Source organism: Mesoplodon bidens, assembly GCF_964165515.1.
Source record: "Mesoplodon bidens genome assembly, chromosome: 3".
Taxonomy (NCBI): domain Eukaryota; kingdom Metazoa; phylum Chordata; class Mammalia; order Artiodactyla; family Ziphiidae; genus Mesoplodon; species Mesoplodon bidens.
Genome location: NC_138178.1, coordinates 66,858,298 through 66,881,549, shown reverse-complemented (window position 1 = coordinate 66,881,549; position 23,252 = coordinate 66,858,298). Strand labels below are relative to the sequence as shown.

Genomic DNA, 23,252 nt, shown 5'->3' with positions numbered 1-23,252 from the left:
CTCTCACTACAGCCATTCTCTCAGGTCAGCCTGGCTCCTCTGTCCCCTTCCCTTGGGATCCCACTCCCCCTCATACCCATGCGTCCCCACCTCCATAAGGGTGAGCAAGTGGGCTGCTGCCCCCTGCCCACTGCCCCCAGGCAACTAACCCTCAACAGAGAGAACACCGCAGCCCCCCTCGGGCCCCCTCCCTGGGCAGAGTTGGCTCAGTTCACATTTGTGGGGAAAACCTACCCACAGCGGCCTCTTGGCTATGCAGCGTCTCCCTCTGAGAAATGGGGCTCTAAGAGTCCCTACCTCCCAGGGGGGTTGTAGGGATTGACAGTAAATCAGCAGCCTGCTCAAGACTGTACAGTTGGTCACCCCTCCTAAGGCAGGCCCAAGTCTGGCTGGCCGCCTGGGTCAGCCTGGGCGCTGCTGGGCAGTTTTTGGAGCCAGCCAGTGGGCGCTTGCTGGCCATCCCTATGTGATCTGGTCACCCTGTACCTGATACATGGTTCGTACTCCATAAATCTTCACCGGAATGACTATCACTATGAGGGAAATGGAAACGGTTTTCACCCAACATCTCTTCATGGTGGTCACTCGAAGCTTTGGGGCACAGATGTGTCTTCCCCTCAAGGACTTAAAGCACTGAAATAAAAGTTGGTGCCTAAAGTGGGAAGGCAATGCTTAGAGACGTGAATTGCTAATGGTGGAATTTCAAGGAGAAAAGGGACCAGTGAACATTTCTTAACCTTGGCAGACACAGAGAACACGGGGACATGAAAGTGTTTTACTGTACCAGGAGTTCACAGATCTGTGGACAGCACACACCAGTGAGGATTCCACGTCATTGGGGAGAGAAGATGGGGTGGTGCTCAGGTCCTGGACAGAGACAGGGACAGAGCCCTTGGACCCACTGTTCACACAGCTTCACATTGGGAAGGGTCAGGGGAGAAGGAACAGGCGGGGTCGGGTGTAGCCCAGCTGTGGGTTTTGGAGAAAGATTGCATAGCTCGTTAAACCTTGTCCTTTTTTTTTCACTTTGCCCTGGGCAACCAGGGTGCCTGCCCAGCACTTGGACAAGTCAGCACCCCTGCCCTGTCAGGGGTTCTGTCTTCCCCTCCCAGTAGGGCCATTTCTGATGGGGAGAGGACCAGGGTGTGGGGAAGGTTGGGGGGAGAGAGGGAAGGCCCGTGGAGGGGCCACAGGGGGGCTGGGAAAGGCCCTGCCCCTCACATACCCCCTTCCCTGGTTAAGGATTTTTTGCTGAAAGGGCCAAGGAAATGTGCATGGGTGTAAACCCCAGAGGCCACAGCTCCTCTCCTGAGGAGCCTGGAGGTCACACTCGTGTAGGCAGCAGAGCTGGATGGTCGGCTTCTTGCCCCTGCAACCTCGGCACTGTCCTCAGATCCGGATGTGGAAAGTGCTGGAAAGAGAAAGAGCAAGAGGGGCTGAGAGGCTCTGGACTGGGTGGGTAAAGGTCCTCAGCAGAAAGCCAACCAGGCCCCGCACCTAACCCTGGACAGTTCCTCCAGAAGGGTGCGGAGGATGCAAACAATCTGCATGAGGGAAGGAAGGCCTGGAGGACCAGCTGTGCCCAGGGCATCCAACCCCCGACATAACCAAAGGGCCCCCAGTCTCTATCCTTCACCAGAGACTGGCCCTGCTGGGGACAGAGGACTCCCCAGTCACACCCTGAGGGCAGCTGGGCCTGGAACGTGACCTGCCTCCCGGCCCACACAGGGCCTGCCGGGACCACTGCTCTCAGGGGCAGTGACAGTGCCTCAGCCCCGCGGGGTCTCCTGGCTGCGGCCCCCATTCAGGCCCGCCCTGCCCATGCCAGCCCCTCGGGAAGGCACCTGAGGAAGTCGGGGGCCTTGGCGATCATGTCCTCAAAGTCGGAGAAGCCCAGCTTGCCATCGCCGTCCAGATCGGCCTCCTCAATGACCTTGTCACACACGAGCACCACCTCATCCTCGTCCAGCTCTGACTTGGTGAGCCGGGCCAGCGTCATCTCCAGGTCCTCCTTGCAGATGAAGTTGTCGGTGTTGAAGTCTGTGGGGTGGTGTCAGGGACGCTCAGGCCACTCTCCTCTGAGCTGGTCACACCAGATACCTCCCTGGCCCCTCTGGGCACACTCTGGGGACACTGGATCCTTGTCCTCAGCCGACAGGGACCAGGGGGTCTCACTCACGAGGCACCTCTTAACACCACATTCAACAAATCCGCATTCACAATCTGCACAAAACCCCACCATGACGGCAAGCCCAGCCTTGGTCTGAGACACTTCGAACGTCCAAATCTGAGGCCTCCTGGGAACTTTGGGCCCAGGCTAAACGGCTCTCCTGGCCTTGCCCCATGGTGGACCCTGTGTTCCCTCTAAAGCTAAGGAAACCAAGACCTGGCAAGGCTGAGTGACTGAATCAAGGTCAGATGGCTGTTGGAGGGGAAGCTGGGATGCTGACCGGGGCCTGTTCGACGCTAAGACCCATGTTTTCTAAATTGCACCATGTTGCCTCTGGTCCCAAGCCAGACATGGAGGTCAGAAGACTCAGAAGCCCCCCCAGAGAGAGGCCCTGTGGTTGGCTTTTGTGAAGAAAGAGCAGGGAACATGGTTTGAGTCTACTCGGCAAAAGGCACTACCACTGTCCACAGCTCAGCAAGATGCTCAGAGGGCCGAGACACACACAGGCTCATCACAGGGAACTCGAACACCCTTCTGACTGCCTTGCAACCTATCAGATCTTTGCAAGTGCTATTTCTTCTGTCTGGAGCGCCCTTCCCATTTATCTGTCCAGCAGACTCCATTCATTCTTCAGGGAAACTAAGGTCAAGGAAGTGGGTGATCCTTGCTAGAGGTCAGGCCCCAGTTACCCCCAGCACCAAACCCCAGGTCCCAGTTGCCTTTCTCCATTCCACCCGCCAGTCCAGGGTGGTAGGGGAGCCCTGGTTCTCCCTTCACTTGTCCCCACACCTGCTTGGCTGTGTGCCCTGCACTTCCCCTCTCTGGCAGACTACAGCCTTCCCAGAAGCCATGCCATGGGGTCCAACATTAGGGGGATCATGGTTGGAATTCGAGAGGCTTTTTACTTGAACCTTGTGGGCACAGTTTGTTAAGGGTAGACAAGGCTGGTACCATGCCTCTGACGTGCAAACACAATGTGGGTGCAGAGATATATGTAGACCAAAGTCCCCTGAAATAAACGTGACAACTACAAAATGACAAAACAGCCCAATGGGCCCCATTGCCTTGGGATCCCCTGGCTGATGAAAGATGCTGGGCACAGGAGGTTTGTCTGTGGCTCCTCTGGTCCAGGACGGACCTTCCCTGGGCCTCAAAGTTCCCATCTGAGCACTGTCTGAGGGTTTGACACCAGCCCCAGCTGCTGTCAGGCTCAGAGCCTATGAGCTCTGCAGCGTGAAGTTCTCTCCTATCGCCACAGGAGAAACCAAAAGCTTCGCAGGTACTTGGCGCCCTCTGGTGGCCAGTGGGACAGTGGGTCCTGGGCTGGGCTGGGGTGAAATGAGGCCACCCTACCCCTGGCAGCAATTGCAGAGGTGGGAGGGGGTACCTAGGAGCCTACTTCTCAGCCCAGCCTCACCACCTAGCAGAGGCCTCCTCTCCAGAACCCTGGCGTCTGCCAGTCTAGCTCCTCCAGGATGCCGAGTGATCTTTCTAGAACACAGGGCTTCCTGGCCTCACCTGAAACCCTGCAGTGGCCCCCAAACTCCTTGGCTGGCTCCTCACAGCCCAGCCCCAGTGAGCTCTCCAGAATCACACCGCCCTCATCCCACCACATTCGTCTCCCCATCTTCTCACCACGCCCTGTGCTTTGTGGTGCTCCCTCTACCAGGTATGCCCACCCCCATTCTCCTGTTGACAAATCTCCTCTTGTCCTCCAAGGCCATGCTGAAATGTCACCACATGTGAATTCTCCTCACGCTAACCACCCGCCCTAGGTGGAGTGGGTCCCTCCCTCCTCTGCTCTCAGGACCCTGCAGATGTCTCTTATGCACTAGTTGTCCCCACTGGCCACTCTGCTGGACATGCACTCTTCAGAGTGTTCTTGGTGTCCCCAGCATCCCCACGGTGGGAACCAGCAGTAAATAGATGGCCTATGGAATGCCACCACCCACACCCAGCATCACAGCCCCTCCTCCAGGCCCTTGTTACCGTAGATCTTGAAGGCGTAGTTTGCCTTGAGGTCACGAGGAGCCGACTCACAAAGCACAGAAAACATGTCGACAAAGTCGTTGAAGGTGAGGTTCCCCTCGCCATCCTCAGAAAAAGCCTCCACAATCCTTTCCTTGAAGGGATTCTCCTGAAGAAAACAACCACAGCAGTCACCATGGGTGAAGGTTCACTGGGAGGAACCCAGAGCCCGACAGCTATGGCCTATGTGACCTTGAACGAGTGACCTAATCCCCCTGGGCCCCAGTTTCCCCATCTGTAAAATGGGGATAATAATTGCACCTACTTACTTGGGTTGTGAGATGGTTGAATAAGTTAAAGTATGTAAGGTGTTGGTACAAAGCCTGGCACCAGTGAGAGCTCTGCCAGCATCATGTCTTGTTATATTGTCCAGATCAGCACGGAGGGCCCAGCAGAACCAAGGTGTGCCCACCGGAGGCGTCACCTCTTCTGAGGCAGGAGCAGGGATTAGTCCCATTGCCCAGGGAGTACATGGAGGCTCCTGCCTTGACATGCAAGGGAAGACAATGTTACTGAGTCCACGTTCGTACTGCTCACCACACGAGAGGCCAAAACATAGAGAAACGAGTTGTTTGGGCAAGGAATAGTGATGTTATTTGGAAAGCCAGCTAACCGAGAAGATGGTGGGCTCCTGCCCCAAAGAACCATCTTGCCTGAGTTAGAATTCAGGTTTCTTCTGTACTAAAAGGGGAGGGAGTAAAGTCAAACACTTCCTGTTTCCCATCAGCCTCCGGAGGGGAGGTGTTAATTTCTTCCTCCCTGTAGTCATTCACAGGTGGGCCTGGTCAGGATGTTTCCTGTGAGCTAAACAGAGGTATTTTAGCTTAACGCTCATTACCTGGGAGGCAGGGTTCCCAGAGATGGGCCATTATGTATAATTTAAGCTTAGAGGAAACATCCCTTTAGTGATTAACTTGGAATAGAATACAAAAGGTTCTTCCCTATTACAACAAGAGCCCAGGGCCTGGGCAGCTCTCAGCTCAGACCAAGATCACAGGGGGCAGAAGTGGGGCCCCAGAAGTGGGAGAACTGGGCCGGGACCAGCCCACAGGTAGGTGGGGAATTATACCAATGACTCCTTCCTCTGACCCCAACTCACTCAGGGCCCACCTCTCCTGGAGTCCTCCGCCCCAGCTGGGCCAGCACTGGGCCACTCCACTCTGTGCCCAGCCCAGGCCAGCACGGGGGGCTGAGAGACAATCCCATGGTTCCTGCCGAAGGGCTTCATACCCTCTAGTGATCCTCTGAGCCTGGAATCAAGCCCCTCTCTAGGCCAGGCTGGACGCTTGTCAGGGCTGAGCCTCTGGCTCACTGTCCCCCAGGACTGAGGTCATAACCAGGATACAGGCCCCAAGTGGATGCCATGTGGACCCCAAGTGGACACCCTGACGCCAGAGTCACACACCTGAGGTCTGGCAAGGGGCTCTTTGCAAAGACCCACAGCAATGTGCCCTAAAAACCCAAATGCTTTCTTACCGCTGGAGTATTTTATGTGTGAGGAACTCGGGAAATGAAACTCTTATGTCGAGGATATATATGGTTTGAGGCCTAGCAGCATCAGCCTCACCTGGGAGCCTGTTAGAATCTTGGACCCACCCCCAGACCTGCTGAACCTGAATCGGCATTTTGACAAGATCCCTAGGTGATTCCTGCGCACGTTAAAATCTGAGAGGAGATGCTATGGATGGCCCTGCTGTGAGAAAACAGCCATGCGAGGACGAGGCTAAAAAAATTACCTTAAAAAGAAGACACAAACAAGATCTGCCAAGGGGCTTCCCTGGTGGCGCAGTGGTGAGAGGTAAAAGAAACCAATGCAGGGGACACGGGTTTGTGCCCTGGTCCGGGAAGATCCCACATGCCGCGGAGCGGCTGGGCCTTTGAGCCATGGCCGCTGAGCCTGCGTGTCCGGAGCCTGTGCTCCACAACGGGAGAGGCCACAACAGTGAGAGGCCCACGTACCGCAAAAAAAAAAAAAAAGAAGACACAAACAAGATCTGCCAAGGACAGCAGACAGGCCACTTAACACAGGGGCAAGCAGGTGAGCACAGGTCGACAGCCCTGCAGACCACAGGGCAGCACCAATCACGGCACCCTTACCGAGTAAGCTCATTTACTTACACACGTAGCTCATTTATTCACAGGGTGCAGATGAGGAAACTGAGGCACAGCTGGGGTTCAACTCAGGTCTGGGTGCCCCTCCTGCCCTGCCCATCCAGAGGGGCATATTCCCCAAACTCCCGGCCCCCCTGCCCGGCCTCCTCTAGCTGATCCCCCCGGCTCTGCCAAGCAGCAGCCTCTCACGTACCCGGAGCTCCGGCATCTGGATGATGAGGCTCATGGGCACGTGGACGATGGGGCTCTTCCTGTAGTCCATCGGGACGAGGTTGGGGGCCAGCTCATAGAAGCGCGCATGGAGCCTGCGAGGGAAGCAGAGAAAAAGTGCTGGAGGGGATGCAGTCCCTGGGCCCTCAGAGGCCCAGCGCCACCCTGCCTGCGCCCTGGCCCCTCACGCTGGAGACCCACTTCGGCCAGGGCCCTGGGGAGACCATCTGCTCTGCCCACAGGATGGGGGATTTGTAAGGGAGGCAAGTTCTGCCCAGACCCCTATGCTGATGACTAGATTGCGTCCTGGCCATTCCCATGACCACCAACACCACGGCCACTGCTGCCACTGCCCATCCCCCCACCCAAAAGGGCTTGCCATCTGATCTTATTTTTTTCCTCTTTGGACTCTCTTAAGAATCTTCTATGTGCCAGGCATGTCACCTCTTACAGCTCAGCAAACTGAGGCCTGAAGAGGTTAAAAGAGTGATTTGTCTAACACCACACAACTAGGAAGTCTCAGGGACCATGGCTGGAACCCGGGACTGGAAATCCAGAGCAGAGGCTCTTAAGCCCTCTTCCCCATGCTGCCCCTGCCGCTCCCCACTCCTGACCTCGCTGAAGTCCTGGCCCAGTTTGCTACCCCTGCCCCCAGGCTAGGCCCTGAGGGTTGGGTCTCTGGAAGAGCTTCCAGAAGCCCTCACATCCTGTGAAGCCCCTGAGAACTGCCATCCACAACCTCTCTCCAGCTGGGGGCGGTCGGGATGGAGCCCACAGCCCTGGGCCTGGCACTCCTCGCTGACACGCCAGGTCCCCAGCTCCCTCTCACCCTCCCACCTTGCTCGGGTGCGCCCTGGGACACAAGCCCACCTACATGCTGCATGGACCCTCAAGGATGTGAGACATCCTGACCCTGTCTCAGTTGCAAGCCCCTCCTCCATTATTCCTCTGCGGCCCTGTGTCCTGTTGTCCAGGTCTCTGATATCCCGAAGAACAGCCCTCCCCTCCTAACCCCAGGCAGGTACAAATTAGGTTCAGATGAAATTGTGTCCAGGAAGTGCTGCCAGACAGGGGGACAGGTGTCAGGGGTATTGACGGGGGGCTGTGGTGAGGCCCAGGGCTGCTGGGGCCTGGATGGAGGGGTGACCCCACATCTCCGGGGCCCACCTTCCCTGCTACCCCCAAGGCCGGATCAACCCTGGTCTTCTGCTAAGTGGCCTGGCCCAGTGACATGCTCCGAGGCCCATCCTTAGCAGGCCCTTCAGCATAGCCACCCAATCCATCAGGGTCCACCCAACTCTTGTCGCCCTGCCGCCCAGCCCTCTCCAGTGGAGCAGGTCACTGCTTGCCCAGCTCACACACAAAATGTCAGCCACTGTTTAGCAAATGCTCACTCTGTGCTGGGCTTTGGGTTAACTCCGTGTGCACTGCTTTACTCAATTTAATCCCTAATCACCCCAAGAGGTAGCTATTAGTACCCCCCACCCCTGTTTTTCTGGTGAGGAAGCTGAGGCTAAGGGGTTAAGTGTCTGCCCCAGCTTCCAGAGCCAACAGCGGTGGGTCCAGGCCCTCCCTGTAAGTCAGGCCACCCAGGCCAGCATATCAGCACCTGGTTCAGAGCACCTGTACAGTAAACGCAAAGCACATGCCATGAGCCCACTTGGCCAGTCACATGCTCCTATAAAACGGCCTGAAATCACAAGGAAGTTCCAAGGCTTGGAAACACAGACCTGGAGGGGAAAACCCAAACCCTGTCCTTTGGGTCAAAGGGGGGCAGTGGATAACAGAGTGACAGGATCAAGCTGGGACCCTCCACGAGGGGGCATTCAAGGACTTTCTTTGCTCTTACTTTCAGCGTTGAGGAAAAATTTGCCCTTTTTTTATATTGTCCCCAAACATGGAACCTGGACTATATATCACACTTTATGCATCTGGTTTCATGCGCTTTTGACAGGACCATAGTATTTGCAATGGTTACATTTCCCACTTGACCTTGACATTTGGGATGTGATGTTGGGGTGTTTGAGGTGTTTGTTTACACCTTCAAAGATTTGTGGGGTGGCTGCAGCAGGGACGTGAGTCAGACTGAGGTTGGAGCCCCGCCTACACCTCTCACTAGCTGCTTGGCCTTGGGCAAGTGGGTTAACCCATTGGAGAACAGATTTCCCTATCAGTTAAATGAGGATTGTCCTACCCTCCTCACACTTGTGAGGATTAAAAAGGATGGCGTTAGTATTTAAAACCACCTGGCCTCAACTGGTAGCTATTAGCGTTTTGCCTGCCATGTCAGGGGCTCCCTGCAAGGGGCGAGGATTTGGGAGAAGGCCTGTGCATATTAGTGGAATTGAGGAGGTGTCTTCTGGGGTACAAAGGCCAGCTTCTGCCCTGGGACAGAGATGTGTTCTGACTCTATGCCTATAGTGATACTGTAATTTGTTTTTTAAGGAAAACTCAAGGAGAATTTGGAAAGATGAATTCCTTTGGGAAAAACTCCAAAAACTGTCACAGAACTGCATTCCTGTACCCCTCCTCCCAATAAAGGGCACTACTGAATTCACAAAGATGTACATATTAGTCCTATCATAAGTTCCAGGGGCAGAAACAACACCTATGCTACTTGAACTGTTCCAGAGCATGGGGCAAAAAAGTGAAAGCCTCCCAGTTTATTCTAGGAAGTTAATAAGAACCCTGCTACCAGAACCTAGTAGGTAGCATCCAAAATGGACCAATGGCACTTACACATACAGATGCAAATATCTTATAAAATAACATATTAGTAAATCAGGTCCAACAGCATTTGAAAGAGTAAATCATTGGGACCAAGTAGGATTTATTCCAGGAATGCATGGATGGATCAATGTTTGGAAATCTGTGACTATAAATCACATTAATAGGCAGCAAAAAATATTTTGATCAACTTGATAGCTGCACTTATGACTAGATGGTTGTATGTACACAGAAAAATATCTGAAAAGTGTACACCACGTGTTTACACTGATGGTCTCTGTGAGGCAGGAGTGGAGAGGAGTGATAAGAGAAGGCCAACTTTCACTTATTACTTTACCTACTTCTGAACTGAGTTTTTAGAGTATTTATTAATAAAAATAAAAAGTATTTTTAAGGTATATATTAATTTTTTCAAAAAAAAACTTAAAATCCTTATTCAAACATAAACAAAAGGATACTCTCTACCTGAAATCAACACCTAACATTATACTTAAATGATAAAAGTACTACAGACATTCCCATAAAAGTGGGATTCCTACCATCACCATCATTGTATAACATTTCCCCCGTGAGTGCTAGTCAATGTAATTAGTCAGAAAAATAAAATAGTATATCTAAATATCGGAAAGGAGGATGCAAATTATTATTTGCTGGACAACCAAAAATAATCAGTTTAAAAACTATTTGAATGAGGACTTCCCTGGCAGTCCAGTGGTTTGGACTCTGTGCTTCCACTGCAGGGGGCACAGGTTCGATCCCTGGTTGGGGAACTAGGATACCACATGCTACGCAGCGCAGCCAAAAAAAAAAGTTAGTAAAAAAAAAAACAAAACTATTTGAATGAGAAAGAGCTCAGTAGCTCTTCTACACAATAGTTTTTCTACCAGCATTCACCTATTCAAAAATATTATGTAACAGAAGATCTAATTCACAACACAAAATCCCCCTCCAAAAACACCCAAACAACTAAGTATAAAATAAATATGAAATGTGCACAAAGAAAACCATGAAGTTTTACCAAAGGATGTAAAATATTTAGGGAGTTAGATAACCTTCCTGATTGGAAAGGCTTACTACTGTAATGATGGCAATCTTCTCTTCATTTTCCTGTAAAATGAATACACTCTTTATTGAAATCTGCAAAAGATTTATTTGAGATCTTGCCAACCTGATTGAAAAGTTTGTTTGGAAGAATAAACATTGGAGAGTGGGGGAAAAACCCTGAAAAAAGAGTCACCGGGGAGACGTTTGTCCCGTCAGATGTTAAAACGTAGTTTAAAGCTATTTAAGTAAAACCATATGGAATAGACATTGGTGTAGAAGAGGCAGACCCAAATATAAATGAGAATTAGTCCAAGACAAACAGCATTTGAAATCAGTGGGGAGAAGATGGATTCTTCTGGAAGTCACAGACTGGTTGGTGGTCCACATTCATGTCTAGCTTTCATGTAAAATAATGATTTAAAACTTAGCTGCCAACATTTACAAATTAAACAATTTTACATGAAAAACCTGGATTTCCCCAAGGCCACAACCAGTTGGGGCTCAGGAACAGCAATTTCTGCAGATCCTTGTCCTAAAACATTCCCGTAGGGTTACATGGCTTCATTTATTTGCAGTGCATGTTGGCCCCCACAGACAGCTGAGTTTGAGACCCTTGGGATAGTCAATAAACGATTTGGGGACAGAAGACAAAAGAGATGTAACAGCCAGTGTGATTGAGGAAGTAGGGAAATGGAGACTCATGCATGGCTGCTGGAGGGCAATTTAGCAATAAAAATCAAAAGCCTTAAAAACTTCCAGGGCTTTTGGGCCAGAAATCTCTGTTAGAAATGTATTCTAAGGAAATAATCCCAGACGTGTGGGCTATACGTCATGGTGTCCCAAGGATGTGCACTACAGTGCTAATTATAATGGTGAAAAGCTGAAAATCTAAATGTCCAACCAAATGAAGAGGTGGTGAGATCATTTTTTTATCTTATCTATTTTTACAAGTTGCCTAAGGAAAAGCAATTTAAAGCAAATTACAGAACCTGATCCAAATTTCCGATAAACACACACAAAGGGAAAATATTTAAACATTATTTACCCAGAGGTTAAAAATACCGAAAGATTAATAGCCATTATTTCTGGGTGGCAGGATTACAGATAATTTTTTTCTCTTTTGACTGGCTTTATTTTCTAATTTTTCTACAGTCATCATGTATCACAGGTGAAATAAAAAATTAAAAGTAATTAAAATAGATTACACAGAGTTTTTAAATGGTTGAGAAAATAAAATAGATGATAAAGTAACAAATAGGCAAACACCCCGGGGTGCTAGCTGGGCCTCTCTGTGCTTAGGAGCATAGGCTAACTGGGGGCAGGGGAGTTACCTATAGCAAAGAAGGTGGCTGAATGGGGGGCTGCCCACTCAGGCTCAGCGTCGGGCTGGAAGAGCTGTGCCCTGGGGAGCAACTGGATCCACGCGGGTTTGTGTGTGTGTATGTGAGTACAGAGGAAGGAGGGGAACAGGGGAGGGGAGGGGAAAACTGCCCAGACGGGTATCTGTGACTCAGTATCACTGACCCAAGGCTACCAGAGAGCTGGGCCCCAAGCTGTAAAGAAGAACCTGCTGCTCACATTTCCTCCTCGCCATCTCGTCAGTTCTCAGGGTGCAGCCCACCCAGAAAACCATCCGGGTGGGGGTGGGGTAACAGTGCTGGAAGGCCCCTGGGAGGAGGGCCCTGGGCCTCGGGCCTAGCTCTGCCATTGACCTGCTCTGTGTTGCCGGCTGGGTCCTCGCTCCTGGACCTCTCTGGGCTCAGGGCCTCGGTCGTCCCGCCTGGACCTGAGATGTGAACAGTGTGGAGAGGGCTCCCCTGGCAGGGGTGATCAGTCACACTGGCTCTTGCTGGGGCCCAGAGAGAAGGTTGGAGAAAATCGAGGGGGCTGAAACTGGAGTCGAGCCATCGAGGCCATGCCTGGTCCCCCAGGGACATGTAATCCCACAGGCGGCCTGGCCTCACGACCCTTCCTGAGGGTGGGCGGGTGGGCAACAAAACTCCAAGCAGCCTGTGTTGTGCTGAACAACACTGTCACCCCTGCCCTCCCAGCCACTGAAGTCTGTGGAAAAACAGCCCCAGGGGGCACTGTCATCCTCATGCTGCAGAGGTGGCAACTGAGACATGGCAGGTGCTACACAGTGGGGACCAGATCCCAGGGCTCCTGCTCCCAGTGGGGCTTTACCCCCTCCCCCTCCCCACATGACCACTCTGCAGAAAAAGCACCGGCTCTGGTGCCCACTGAGTGTTAACACAGAGGTGGAGCCTGAAGGAACCAGTGACAGAGCAGGCAGCGGGGGACTCAGAAAGCGTGTCCAGCTGCCAGAAGGGGTCCTTTCCCCCCTTTGTGGACTCCAGGCCTGGGATGAACTACAGAGGCCGGCACTGAAGGATCCAGAGCTGGGCAGGCCAGGGCTGTGGGGAGCCAGGAGACCCCCTACCCCTGCTCAGACCACCCACCTGCCCGGGGCTGATCATTTGCCAAGAGACTAGGGTCACCCTCAAAGGCCCCTCAGGTTGAATCCAATTTCTGGCCTGGCCTTTGAACCACTCTCCTCCCCCATGAGCAACTGGGGATGGGGCAGGGTGAAGCAGGTCTGTGCCCTTGACCCCACTGCTCCTAGCCTGCAATGTTCTCCCCTTGGCCAACCCTACCCACCCTTCACCCACACACTCTTCAAGCGCTTACTGGTGCCGTGCCCAGTGCCAGGCATGGGGAGCCTGTGTCCTGCCTGACTGCAAGTCCGGAGGGAGCTGGGCACCTGAGCCATGAGCCCACAGAGCCCCCTAAAAGGCTGCAAAAGAGGCTGTGTGAGAGCTGGAGGACAGGGAGTTGGGGGCTCACAGAGTAGATGACCCTGGAGTGGGTCTTGAAGGACATGCAGGAATGCAGCGGGAAGATGAGAAAGGCAGCGGGGCATCCAGTGCCAAGGCCTGGGGACAAGCTTTTGCTGCCAGAACAGAAATGGTGGTGGGCCTCCCAGGACAAGCAGTCTGGGCCCGGCGTCTACAAAGGTGGGAAGTCAGGGTGGCGGGAGCTCCCTGTTACAGAGGCCAAATGTGGTGAGGCTTCAACGAGGATTTGGGCCAAGAACTCTGAAAGGTAAGAGGTGCCTCGGGCATGCCGGGGTGACCGCTGTGTTATTACAGTTCTGAGGACCATCTGTCCAAATGCGAAGCGCACCCCACACCTCACTCAAGCTACAGACCAAATTCAATTTATCAAACACCACACCCTGGCGTTCCTGCCTCAGCAACGGGGGAGGTATCATTATCCCCGTTTTATAAAAGAAACAGAGGCTCAGCGAGGCTCAAAGCTTGTCCAAGGTCAGAGCCGGGAAGTAGAGACCAGGTCTGCTGATGCCAAGGCCTGGGGGCTTTGCCCCTCACCCTGCTTCTCCTAGGTGGTAGGAGTGGGCATCCCTGCCCACCCAGGAGACAGGCTGGAAGAGCAGCCTGGGCAGAAAGGAAGGACTGAGGGACACCACCTGAGCAGAGTGGTCATGGCAGTGACAGACCATAGCTCCCTTGGGAAGTGTAACAGGCTCTAGCCCCAGCCTGCCCATCGACCTCCAGTGAAAGTGATCCTGAGACCTTGCTGGCTTTTAGTGCCACCTGATAGCCCAGAGAGGGGGGCCTGGCAAGGCCTGTGGGGCCAGGTTTCCTGGCATTCTGTGAGTCCTGCCCACCATCTGGTCCTGGGGCTCTGAGTCTGCCAACCCCCTTCATTTCTCCGGTCTAGGCCCACCCCACCCCCAAAGAAAGGGAAGAGACCCCTGGTGGACAGCTCAGGGGCGGTGGTGGCACTGCCTGCCATGCCCCTGCCTTTAGGACCTCCCAGGAGTGGCAGGACATCAGAGCCAGAAGGCTCTTAGGGATCCCTAGTCTAACAGACAGGGTCCCCCCTTAGTCTGACAGGTCCCAGGGTGCAATGAAATAACGAGGACCCTGGAGTCAGAGGCCAAGTCTTCAGTCTCTGGCTGGGCGACTTTGGCCAAGCTGCTAAGCCCCACCTGTAAAGTGAGGATAAAAGGATTCTCCTGTTACAAGGGCACAGTGAGGATTAAATGAGAATGTTTCTGAAACCGCCCACCACGGAGCCTGGCATGCAGTAAGCAGACGTTCGATTCTTGGCAGAAGGATGTGAGCCGGGGGTGGGACGTCTCGAGTTCCCACAGCAGCCTGCGCTCGGAGGCTGATGGGGGTGGAAAAGCTAGTCCTCAGCTGGTGCAGCACCCCCCAACACCCTGCCTCCCCCCGGGGTCCCCGGCCCCACCCCTGCCCCTGCCCCAGCTCCAGAGGGGTGAACAAGAGCCACACTTACTTGAGGATGTCCTTCTTATTGAAGAAGGTGCAGTCCTGTGGAAGGAAAACGCACATTTAGTTGGTTGTCCTTCCTCCCTCGGAGCCACACAGGAACAGCCAGCCCTGGACTGGGGGCAGCAGAGTCACTACCACCCCTCCCTGCCCCAGCCCATTGTGGGGAGCAGTCTAGTGGGTCCAGAAGCTGCCTTCTGAAGCTTTTGACCTGAGCCAGGGAAGTGAGTGCGTGGTGTGGGGGGCTGGGAGGCATGCGTAGGGGAGGGCATTTGGGAGGCAGATGGAGAGTTCAGAGATGGATGCCATTGATTTGAGGGGCTAGGAGATACCCTGTGGGACACCCGGGGGGAAGTGGGTGGGAGACAACTCGGGAGACAAAACAAGAGTGAGGACTGACAGGGTCACCACATTGCCCAGCGGCAGGGGGCACGGTCCATGCTGCAGCCCCTAAGAATGGCGCCTCATGGAGTCATGGGTGGTGTGTGTCCTGAGTGGTCGCAGGCAGCAGCCCCATGGTCAGAGGCTGAGAGTTCCAGGCACACAGACTGGGGAAGCACCAGCATCTAACTGGTATCTGAAGCCACAGGAATAGATGAGGTTGGAGAAGGCAGTGAAGAGGCTGGGGTGCGGGGAATGAAGGGGCCGAGGAGGAGAGGGGGGGAGGAAGGTGGGCAGGGAGGAACTGGCAGCATCTGGACAGAAGCCAGGGTGGAGGCTGCTGGGGACCCCCAGGTAGGCATGACTCAGGGTTGGGGCAGCACTCGGATCCTGAGTTCACCCAGATTATAAACTCATCTTGGGGATCCTGACTTTGTCTGGATAACCCACCTCCTACAGTCACGCCTCTGTCCACAGCTCTGCCTGCCTGGTGATGATGCTACTATGCCAGGCCTTGTGGGAAGTATGGGGGTGAAAAGGACCCAGCACTTCATAAAATGTCCAACCGTAAAGGGCTTTTGTGCTCCTCCCCTGCCGTTTGGCCCCTCCACCTTGGCCTACTGTTGAAGCACGAGGGAGCCCAGAGCCCAGAGCTGGTGGGGCCTCCTGGGGAGGTATGCTGACCAGAGCTGGCTCCGACGAGGGACTAATGGCCACGGTACAGGCTTGCAGACAGCCCGGCTCGCACTGGATGAGACCTGGAGCCCCTGGCCCCGGGGCAATTGCACTGCACATTGAGGAGGACCCAAGAAAGCAGGCCCACAGGATGCATATCTAGGGTTTCCAGTGGGCACCTAAAGGAGAGCCGAAGAGGGGAGAGTTGGTGGCAATTTCCAGGCCCCAGTTAGCCCCACAAGTCTGTCCTGAGCTACCTGCTGCTCGGTGGGAGTTAGACTAAGGACCCGCATAGTCTGGCCCTTCTTGGAAACAGAGGGGCTTCTCCTGGGGGGCTAGACTTTGCTTTCGGTGATAGCTCCTCTGTAGGGGGCCGGAGAGGCTCAGGCTGGGGAAGCAGTGCCCCCTCCCCACCCAGAATGGGCAAAGAACTCCATGCCCCACAGGCCTAAGACTCAGACGGGCTGAAGACCGTGTGGGCTGATTTCTCAGCAAACCCCAGAAACCTGGAGCAGGCAGCAAAGGCCGCCCAGCGGGCCTTCCAGGCACAGACCTCTCTCAGTCCCACAGCTGGTTCCACAGCCTGAAGCTGCCAGCGAGAGGGCGAGAGCGCTTCCAACCAGCATGGTGGGGGTGTCGGCATAACGGGATGGGGAGAGGTCCTGGCTTCTGCTCTCTTTCCCCCTGGCCTATCCTCTTCCCCCTCCCCTCTCTTCTCTCCTCTCTCCTATCCCCTGGGTTGGAAAGGAAGTATATGGGTCCTGACCTGAGGGTTTTATTGGCATTAAATGTGAAAGCTTCTCACATGACTCCAGTCCCTTATCACAACTACTTACATCTGTCCACATCAATGGTCCTCAAGGTGTGGTTCCTGGACCAGCAGCATCGCCATCACCTGGGGACTTAGTGGAACTTTAGATTCTCAGGCTTCTCTCCAGAACTACAATCAGAAACCCTGGGGATGAGGCCCAGAATCTGCATTTTAAAAAGTCCTTCTAGAGATGCTGATGCTTGCTAAAGTGTGAGGGCCTCTGCTCTAGAGCAGAATCACCTGGGGAGCTGTTTAAACTCCCTGTGTCCCCTCCCATCACCACCAATGGACCCCAGATCAATTACATCAGAATCCCTGAGGGTGGATCCAGGCATCAGCAGTTTTCAGAGCCATCAGGTGATTGCAATGTGCAGCCCAGCCTGAGAACCACACCACAACCAGTCCATAATTACCATGGGCTGGTCCGTGGGGGCTCTGAATATCCAATTTTGTTTAATCCTCATCACTAGCCTATGGGCGGGGGCGGGGGTGGGGGGCAGGCATTACCTCCCCATTTTATAGATGGGGAAACCAAGGTTCAACAAAGTTGAACAGCTTGCCCTAAACTGCACACGCAGATCTGGGCTCGGCTGGAACTAAGGCCTATGTGCTTTTTTTAAAAAAATTAATTAATTAATTAATTTTATTTTTGGCTGCATTGGGTCTTCGTTGCTGTGCAGGGGCTTTCTCTGGTTGCGGCATGTGGGGGCTACTCTTTGTTGCGGTGCGCGGGCTTCTCACTGCAGTGGCTTCTCTTGTTGCGAAGCACGGGCTCTAGGTGCGTGGGCTTCAGTAGTTGTGGCACGTGGGCTCAGTAGTTGTGGCACATGAGCTCTAGAGCGCAGGCTCAGTAGTTGTGGCGCATGGGCTTCGTTGCTCCGCAGCATGTGGGATCTTCCTGGGTCAGGGCTTGAACCCGTGTCCGCTGCATTGGCAGGCAGATTCTTAACCACTGCGCCACCAGGGAAGCCCCCTATGTGCTTCTTGACCACTGCCCACTGAGTGGAAACAGAGCCACAGTCCACCCAGCACCATCGTACACCGACTACCCCACGTCCTGCTTCCACTGTGTATTCCCATATCTGGTACATGGTGCATGCTCAATAGAGACTGGTGGAATGAATGGTCAGACTTTTCCATATAAACCTTCCACAGCAGTTAACATTATCATTTCACTGGCTGGGGAATATCTCACTGAAGGCATTGGCCCTGCTTAACCTAAACTTTCTCATCTTTCTGAACATTTAGCCACAGCCATTTCTAGGTTTTCAACATTACCAATAAAGCTACCATGAACCTGCTCGTCGACTGATGTTTTGCTTTTCCTTCTGCTGACTTACTTCCCTGCAACTCAACCCAGGGAGGCAGCTCATAGGGGAGGAACATGGCAGGTGCCTTAAAAGCTTCTCAGGGCTCTGAGTAGCCTGGCAGCGTGGCAGAGGAAAAGGTTTAGTAGTCAGATGCAAATTCTGGTCTTGCTTTGCACCCTTAGGCAAGTTCAGTCTCCTGTTGGAACCTCAGTTTCCACATCCGTAAGATGGGGATACTGCCTCTTGGAAAGGGGCAGTGAGAGGAGCAAATGAGATAAGATGCAGGAAGCCTATAGGCCACAGCTTACCCTGTTCTGTGCAACAGCTCCACCCAGTACCCCATGTCCCAAAGGCATCCCTTCAGAGCCCGCAGCTCTGTGTCTGTTCCCACCCTGAAGACACCAAACAAAAACCCTGCCCCCCTCCATCTACTCAGCTGCCCAGGGAGCTACAGCCATAGGCCTGCAAGAACTCTTCCCTATACTCCACTGAGAACAAATGTCCGGTCACTGCTTGGTCCCTGAGAGTTCACAGGGATAGGTCTTCAGGAAAGAGTCCCAGCTCAAGTTAGGGTCATGAGGGGTGGGAGGGAGGGAGGGGGCCTAGCCCAGGAGAGATGGGCCCTCAGGACTCTGGCAGCAGAAGACAGGGCAGGCTGGGCTTTTATAGCAGAAGCTCAGATGTTATGCCAGTTAAGGCTACAGTTCCTCCTCTAAGCTTATATTCATCCTGTTCTCCCACCTGGAGTGCCTTCCCCACCTTGTCCAGCTTGTCCAATCCTTTCCATGCTCCAAACCTCAACTCAAGGGTACTTTGTCCAGGTAGCCTCCCTGCCTCCCATCTCCCACATGCCTGGTCTGCCTGTGCCAGTGGTCCTGAGCCGAGCCATAGCCAGTCCCAGCTGGAGTGGACTCTCCATCCAGCTCTGCCAGCTCAAGCCTCAGCACCGTCCAGCTGACCATCACACAGCTCAGCTGATCCCTGCAAGAGCCCTGTGACATGAGCACAGCAGGGCTAGTGATCATTCCCATTTTAGAGGTGGGGACACTGAGACCCAGAAGAGGACAATGGCTTACTAAGGCCTACAGCATCTATGGCCCAGGCATGACTTGAACCCAGGACTTCAGAATCCCTGGAGTCCTTTCCCCTCCTTAGAGCCGTGCTTTAACAGGTATTCATTCATTCAGACAACATTCTCCACTGCCTCTTCTGTGCCTGAGCAGGGGACACACAGGAAGTGGGATGGAGGGGAAACAGACAGTGATGACTGGGTATAAACCATTCTGTGGCCACAAGAAGGATTGGGGGAGGGCATCAGGGGGCCTGTCCAAAAGAGGTGAGGCCTGGCACAGACAGAAAGATAGGCCAGACGGCGCTGATGAAGAAGTGAGGGGAGGGCGCCAGGAGAACAAGGCCAGAGGTGAGGCCATGCTTGGCTAGAAGCCCTTCAGTGTGCCTGGAACTTGGGGTGCCAGGGGAGGGGCTAAAAATGAGGCTGGAGGCTGGCTGAGCTCAGACCAGGCCAGGGTGAGGTCTGCTCTGCACTCCGCTCAGGCTATTATCCCAAGACACTGTGGAATTCCTGGGAGAGGAGAGGGTCACACCCATGTTTTAGAAAGATCCTTCACATCTTTGACTCTGTACTTCTGCTCCAGGCATTCGTGACCTATATATGGACAACTCCCTAGGGTCTCCCACCACAGTGGGGGATTAGTTAATATGCATACGATGCAACTCTTGGTCCAGAGATTCTTTTTAAAGAAAAAATTGTTTTACATTGGTGACGCACATTGTGTCTGTTGAAAGAAAACGGGAAGGAGTGAGAAGGGGATGGAGTGAGAAACTGAGAGGTTGTGGTTGCAGCACGCGGGGGGCTGGAGGGTGCAGAACGGGGTGGCGTGGGGAGGCAGCACTTACATTTTCCGTTACATGACACTGAGAGGCCTCGCCCAGGGCCCTGGCTATGGACATCGAGGATGGGATCCCCAGGTGAGCCCCCAAAGAGGATGAGAGTTACAGGACTTGTTCTTGACTGAAAACATAGGCCACAGTAGAGCAAAGAGCAGTGGAGGGTCCTGGGGAAGGCGGTGAGCTCTCGGTTGTTTGAGGGGTCTAGGGGCTGGATCTGGAAGGCAGAGAAGTGGTCTGGGAAGAAATCTGAACTTTGGGAATCACTGGCACCTGGGGACTGGGGAAGAGGGCAGGCAACCCTGGAGATCAGTTGGGGGAGGGGGTGGCTGTTACTCGGGGTCACCCCCAGCTGGCCTTCGCTGGCCCTGGCCAGCTGGAGAGTCTCAGGGAGGGAGACGTGGGGCTCTCAGGTTTCACAGCTCTCGTTTCTCCCACCAGGCCCAGCCTCTGGCAAAGGATCAGAACCCAGCACTGGGCCTGACTCCGAACGGTAACTCAATGCCAGGCCGGACTGAGTGGGAACCCAGGCTCCCCATGCCCACGAGGCTACTCTTCTCAGCGTGGTCTACCTGCTTGCCTGGACCCACCTCCAAGTCTTTACCCAAGCTGTCCCCTCTGCCTGGAATGCCTCCTTCAGGGCCCTGATGGGCAAAATCCTACTGATCTTTCAAGGGTCTGCAAGCGCTGCATTATTTCTGAACCTACCAGTCGAAGCAAAGACCCCCTTCCCTCCAGGTCTCCCACTGCCCCCTAGTGCCCTCCCCTAGAGCACACTCACTGCCTGCCTCTCACTGGAGGCGAGGGGCTGTCTCTGCAGACAGTGAGGGCCTTGAGGACATAGAGCACACACAGCCCCCAGCCCCAACAAAAGGAGTGAGCCTTGGATTCACAGTTCAAATTCTTGTGTGGACCTTCACTGTGCAGAGTACCGAATGCCTCTTCAGCCTTTGTTTACTCTACTGTAAAATGGGGCTAAATAACCCACCTCCCTGTGATGATCAGATGAGTTGATGCATAGAGAGCCTCCATTATAGCGCTGGGTACACAGAAGGCGCCTCCACGTGAGGCCCTGAGAAAGCAGTGTTATTGACAACCAGCACTTCCAGGGGGAAAAGGGCCTTTATTTTACTTGCGCCCACATCAGAGGACCCACACTTCAAGCTCGATTCCAAAATAAATATTCACGAAGGCAACAGGCAGCTGTGGAGACCCTGCTGGTGTTCATCTCCCCCAAGCACACTCCACACAGGCCACAACACAGTCCAGCCCCCTCTGCCTGGCAGAGTCAGGAAAGAAGCATCAGAGCTGGGCCTGGGAGGGTAAGTGAAATCATTTGGAGACCAGGGAGCGGCATCCCTGAGCACGGGCAAAGAGAGGGAGGAAAGAGCTCGGCGTGTCAAGGGAACGCGGATAGTTCTGGCGCAGCTGCAGTGCGCAAGGCAGGGAAGGGGCCTGGGCAGGCTGGCCAGGGCTCTGGGCAAGCCAGGAGGCTGGGCTCCTCCATCCTGCAACCACAGAAAAGTTTGTACATGAGTGGGAGGGTATTGGGATCTGATCTGGACAGCTCCCTGACTCTGGAGGCAGAGGGACTCAGGAGGGTCTAAGGGGGCGGCTGCTGGGGGCCTGAAGGAGCTTGGAGAGGTGACCACGTAAGACTGGTACCTGACTTGCCTTTTTGCTCCAATTATTTCCATACTGGGGCCATACGGAGAGACCCCAACCTAGAATGGCATTTGGGTGCTGATGCACTTCACTCCCTACCCAGCTAACAGCTAATTTCTACTTTACAAAGACTCACTCTCCTGGGCTGCTTCCCAGGTTTTGGGGGGGGGAGGGTCCTCCCTCCAGCCTACGTTTAAGGACTCCATCTCTGAGCCAAGGTGGGCGATGGGAGGAGTAGTCGGGGAAGGGTTCGGGTCCAGCCTGGGGCCAAGAGCAAGAAGTCTGAATGAGAGAGAGAGGAGGGGGGAAGCTGGAACGAGGGACGCCTGCGAGAATCTTTTAAGTGGAAAGCGCTCTCATTCCTCGGGTAGGTAAACTGAGGCTCGGAGAAGTCACCAGCCCAAGGTCAAGCGTCGAGCTGAAAGCAGAGGCAAGGTTTGAACCCGGTGAAACGGCTGTCGGGAGGCCGCGGCAAGCGACGGGAAAAAGAAGGGAGGAGCTGAGGGGCGACGCTTCGGGGGCCGGGCGGCGGGCTCACCTGGTAGTTGTCCAGCTGCTCTTCGGTGAAGATGGTCTGCTTGTTCCCCATGGTGGCTGCGGCGCCGTCGCTTGCTCTCCCGGAGGCCGCCTCCCATCAGCGGGCGCCGGAGCCCCACGCCCGCGGCCCTCTTCAGCCCCTCGGCGGGCAGCTTCCGACGGCCGCCGGACCCGCCGCCCGGCCTCAAGGCGACGCGCCCCGCAGCCCACCCGGCGGGGGCGGGGCGGGAGCCTGGGAGGAGGGGAGCGGACCCCAAGCGTGGCGACTCCGCCCCGCGGCGGGGAGAGGGCGGGCACCCGGCTCCCAGCTGCCGAGCGCCCCGGGCCCGCCAGGGGGCGGCCTGGCCGCGGGAGGCGCTGTCTGGCCCGTCTGGCGCCCGCGACCGCGTCGGCTGGGCGGACCCAGGAACTTCCGGTCGCCGGGAGCCCAGATGGCGCGGGGCTGAGGGTGCGGGGCCTGGGCAGATCCATTCGAGGGGTGCAGTGGGGGCGACTGGGTGATCTTGGCTCCCCTTGAGCTGGGGCGCTGGGCGTCAGTGAGGAGCAGGGGGAGAGCCCTGAACTGTGAGTGCGGGGATCCAGCCTGGGGCCCAGCTCCGCCAGCGTCTCACCGCGCGACCTTGGGCCCCGTTCCTCCGCGGAAAAGCAGGGGGTCAATCGAGATGCCCTCTAAGGCCCCTCCCGGGCCAGGCCCGGCGAGGCTGATCTGGCCTTTAACCACGGTCTGGTCAGAGTATCTCAGACCCTCTGGGTCCCTCGGGGAGGAGGACGGGACTTGCTTGCCTTTCTTTGAGCCCTTGGATACGTGAGGCTTGAGAGGATTTAAAAGACTTACTGTGTCCAGAGACTTACTGTGACAAATGCCAGGAGGTTTCGCGGGGCTTTTAAACAGATGCCATCCATTGCAGCAAATGGAGCCACTGCTAACTACCTTTGAAGGGTCCAGCTCACACCTTTGTTATTTCTCACCCCAGGACCGCTGATGCTATAGGTATTATCTCCATTTTACAGGTAAAGAAACTGAGACTGAGAGTGGTTTAGTAACTTGCCCGGGGTTCCATAGCTGGGAGGTAGCAGAACCTGAGCTGGACTCCAGCACTGGCTCAGCTCACACCTGGACTCTGATGAGGAGACCAAGACTTTATGCTTTAAAATAGGTGATTTGTTTCTTTAACCACTGAGAGCAGTGCATCAGAATCACTTGGTAGCCTCCACCTCCAGAGCTTCCGGTTTAAGTCTGGGTGGCCAAGAATGTGGGGGGCCAACAGGTTCCCAGGTGATGCTGATGCTGCTGGCCCCAGGACCATGCTTTGAGAATCGTTGCTTCGGCTGAAGGTTAGGGGTTCCAAGAGGAGCAG

The 23,252-nt window shown here is 54.6% G+C and overlaps 1 protein-coding gene across 2 annotated transcripts; it reads right to left on the bottom strand.

Moving 5' to 3' along the window:
- Positions 1 to 762: 762 nt before the first annotated feature.
- CIB2 (calcium and integrin binding family member 2) lies at positions 763 to 22,158 on the bottom strand. Of its 2 annotated transcripts, XM_081228064.1 has the most exons (6): positions 21,896 to 22,153; positions 14,615 to 14,649; positions 6,504 to 6,615; positions 4,160 to 4,307; positions 1,845 to 2,040; positions 763 to 1,411 (listed from the first exon to the last, which is right to left on the bottom strand). In XM_081228064.1, exons 1-6 carry the CDS (start codon positions 21,944 to 21,946, stop codon positions 1,390 to 1,392), a joined length of 564 nt encoding a protein of 187 aa, XP_081084190.1. In that variant the 5' UTR covers positions 21,947 to 22,153; the 3' UTR covers positions 763 to 1,389. The 2 variants fall into 2 exon arrangements, with proteins under 2 accessions (XP_081084190.1, XP_081084189.1); XM_081228063.1 differs by having other exon boundaries at positions 763 to 2,040; positions 21,896 to 22,158.
- Positions 22,159 to 23,252: the final 1,094 nt, after the last annotated feature.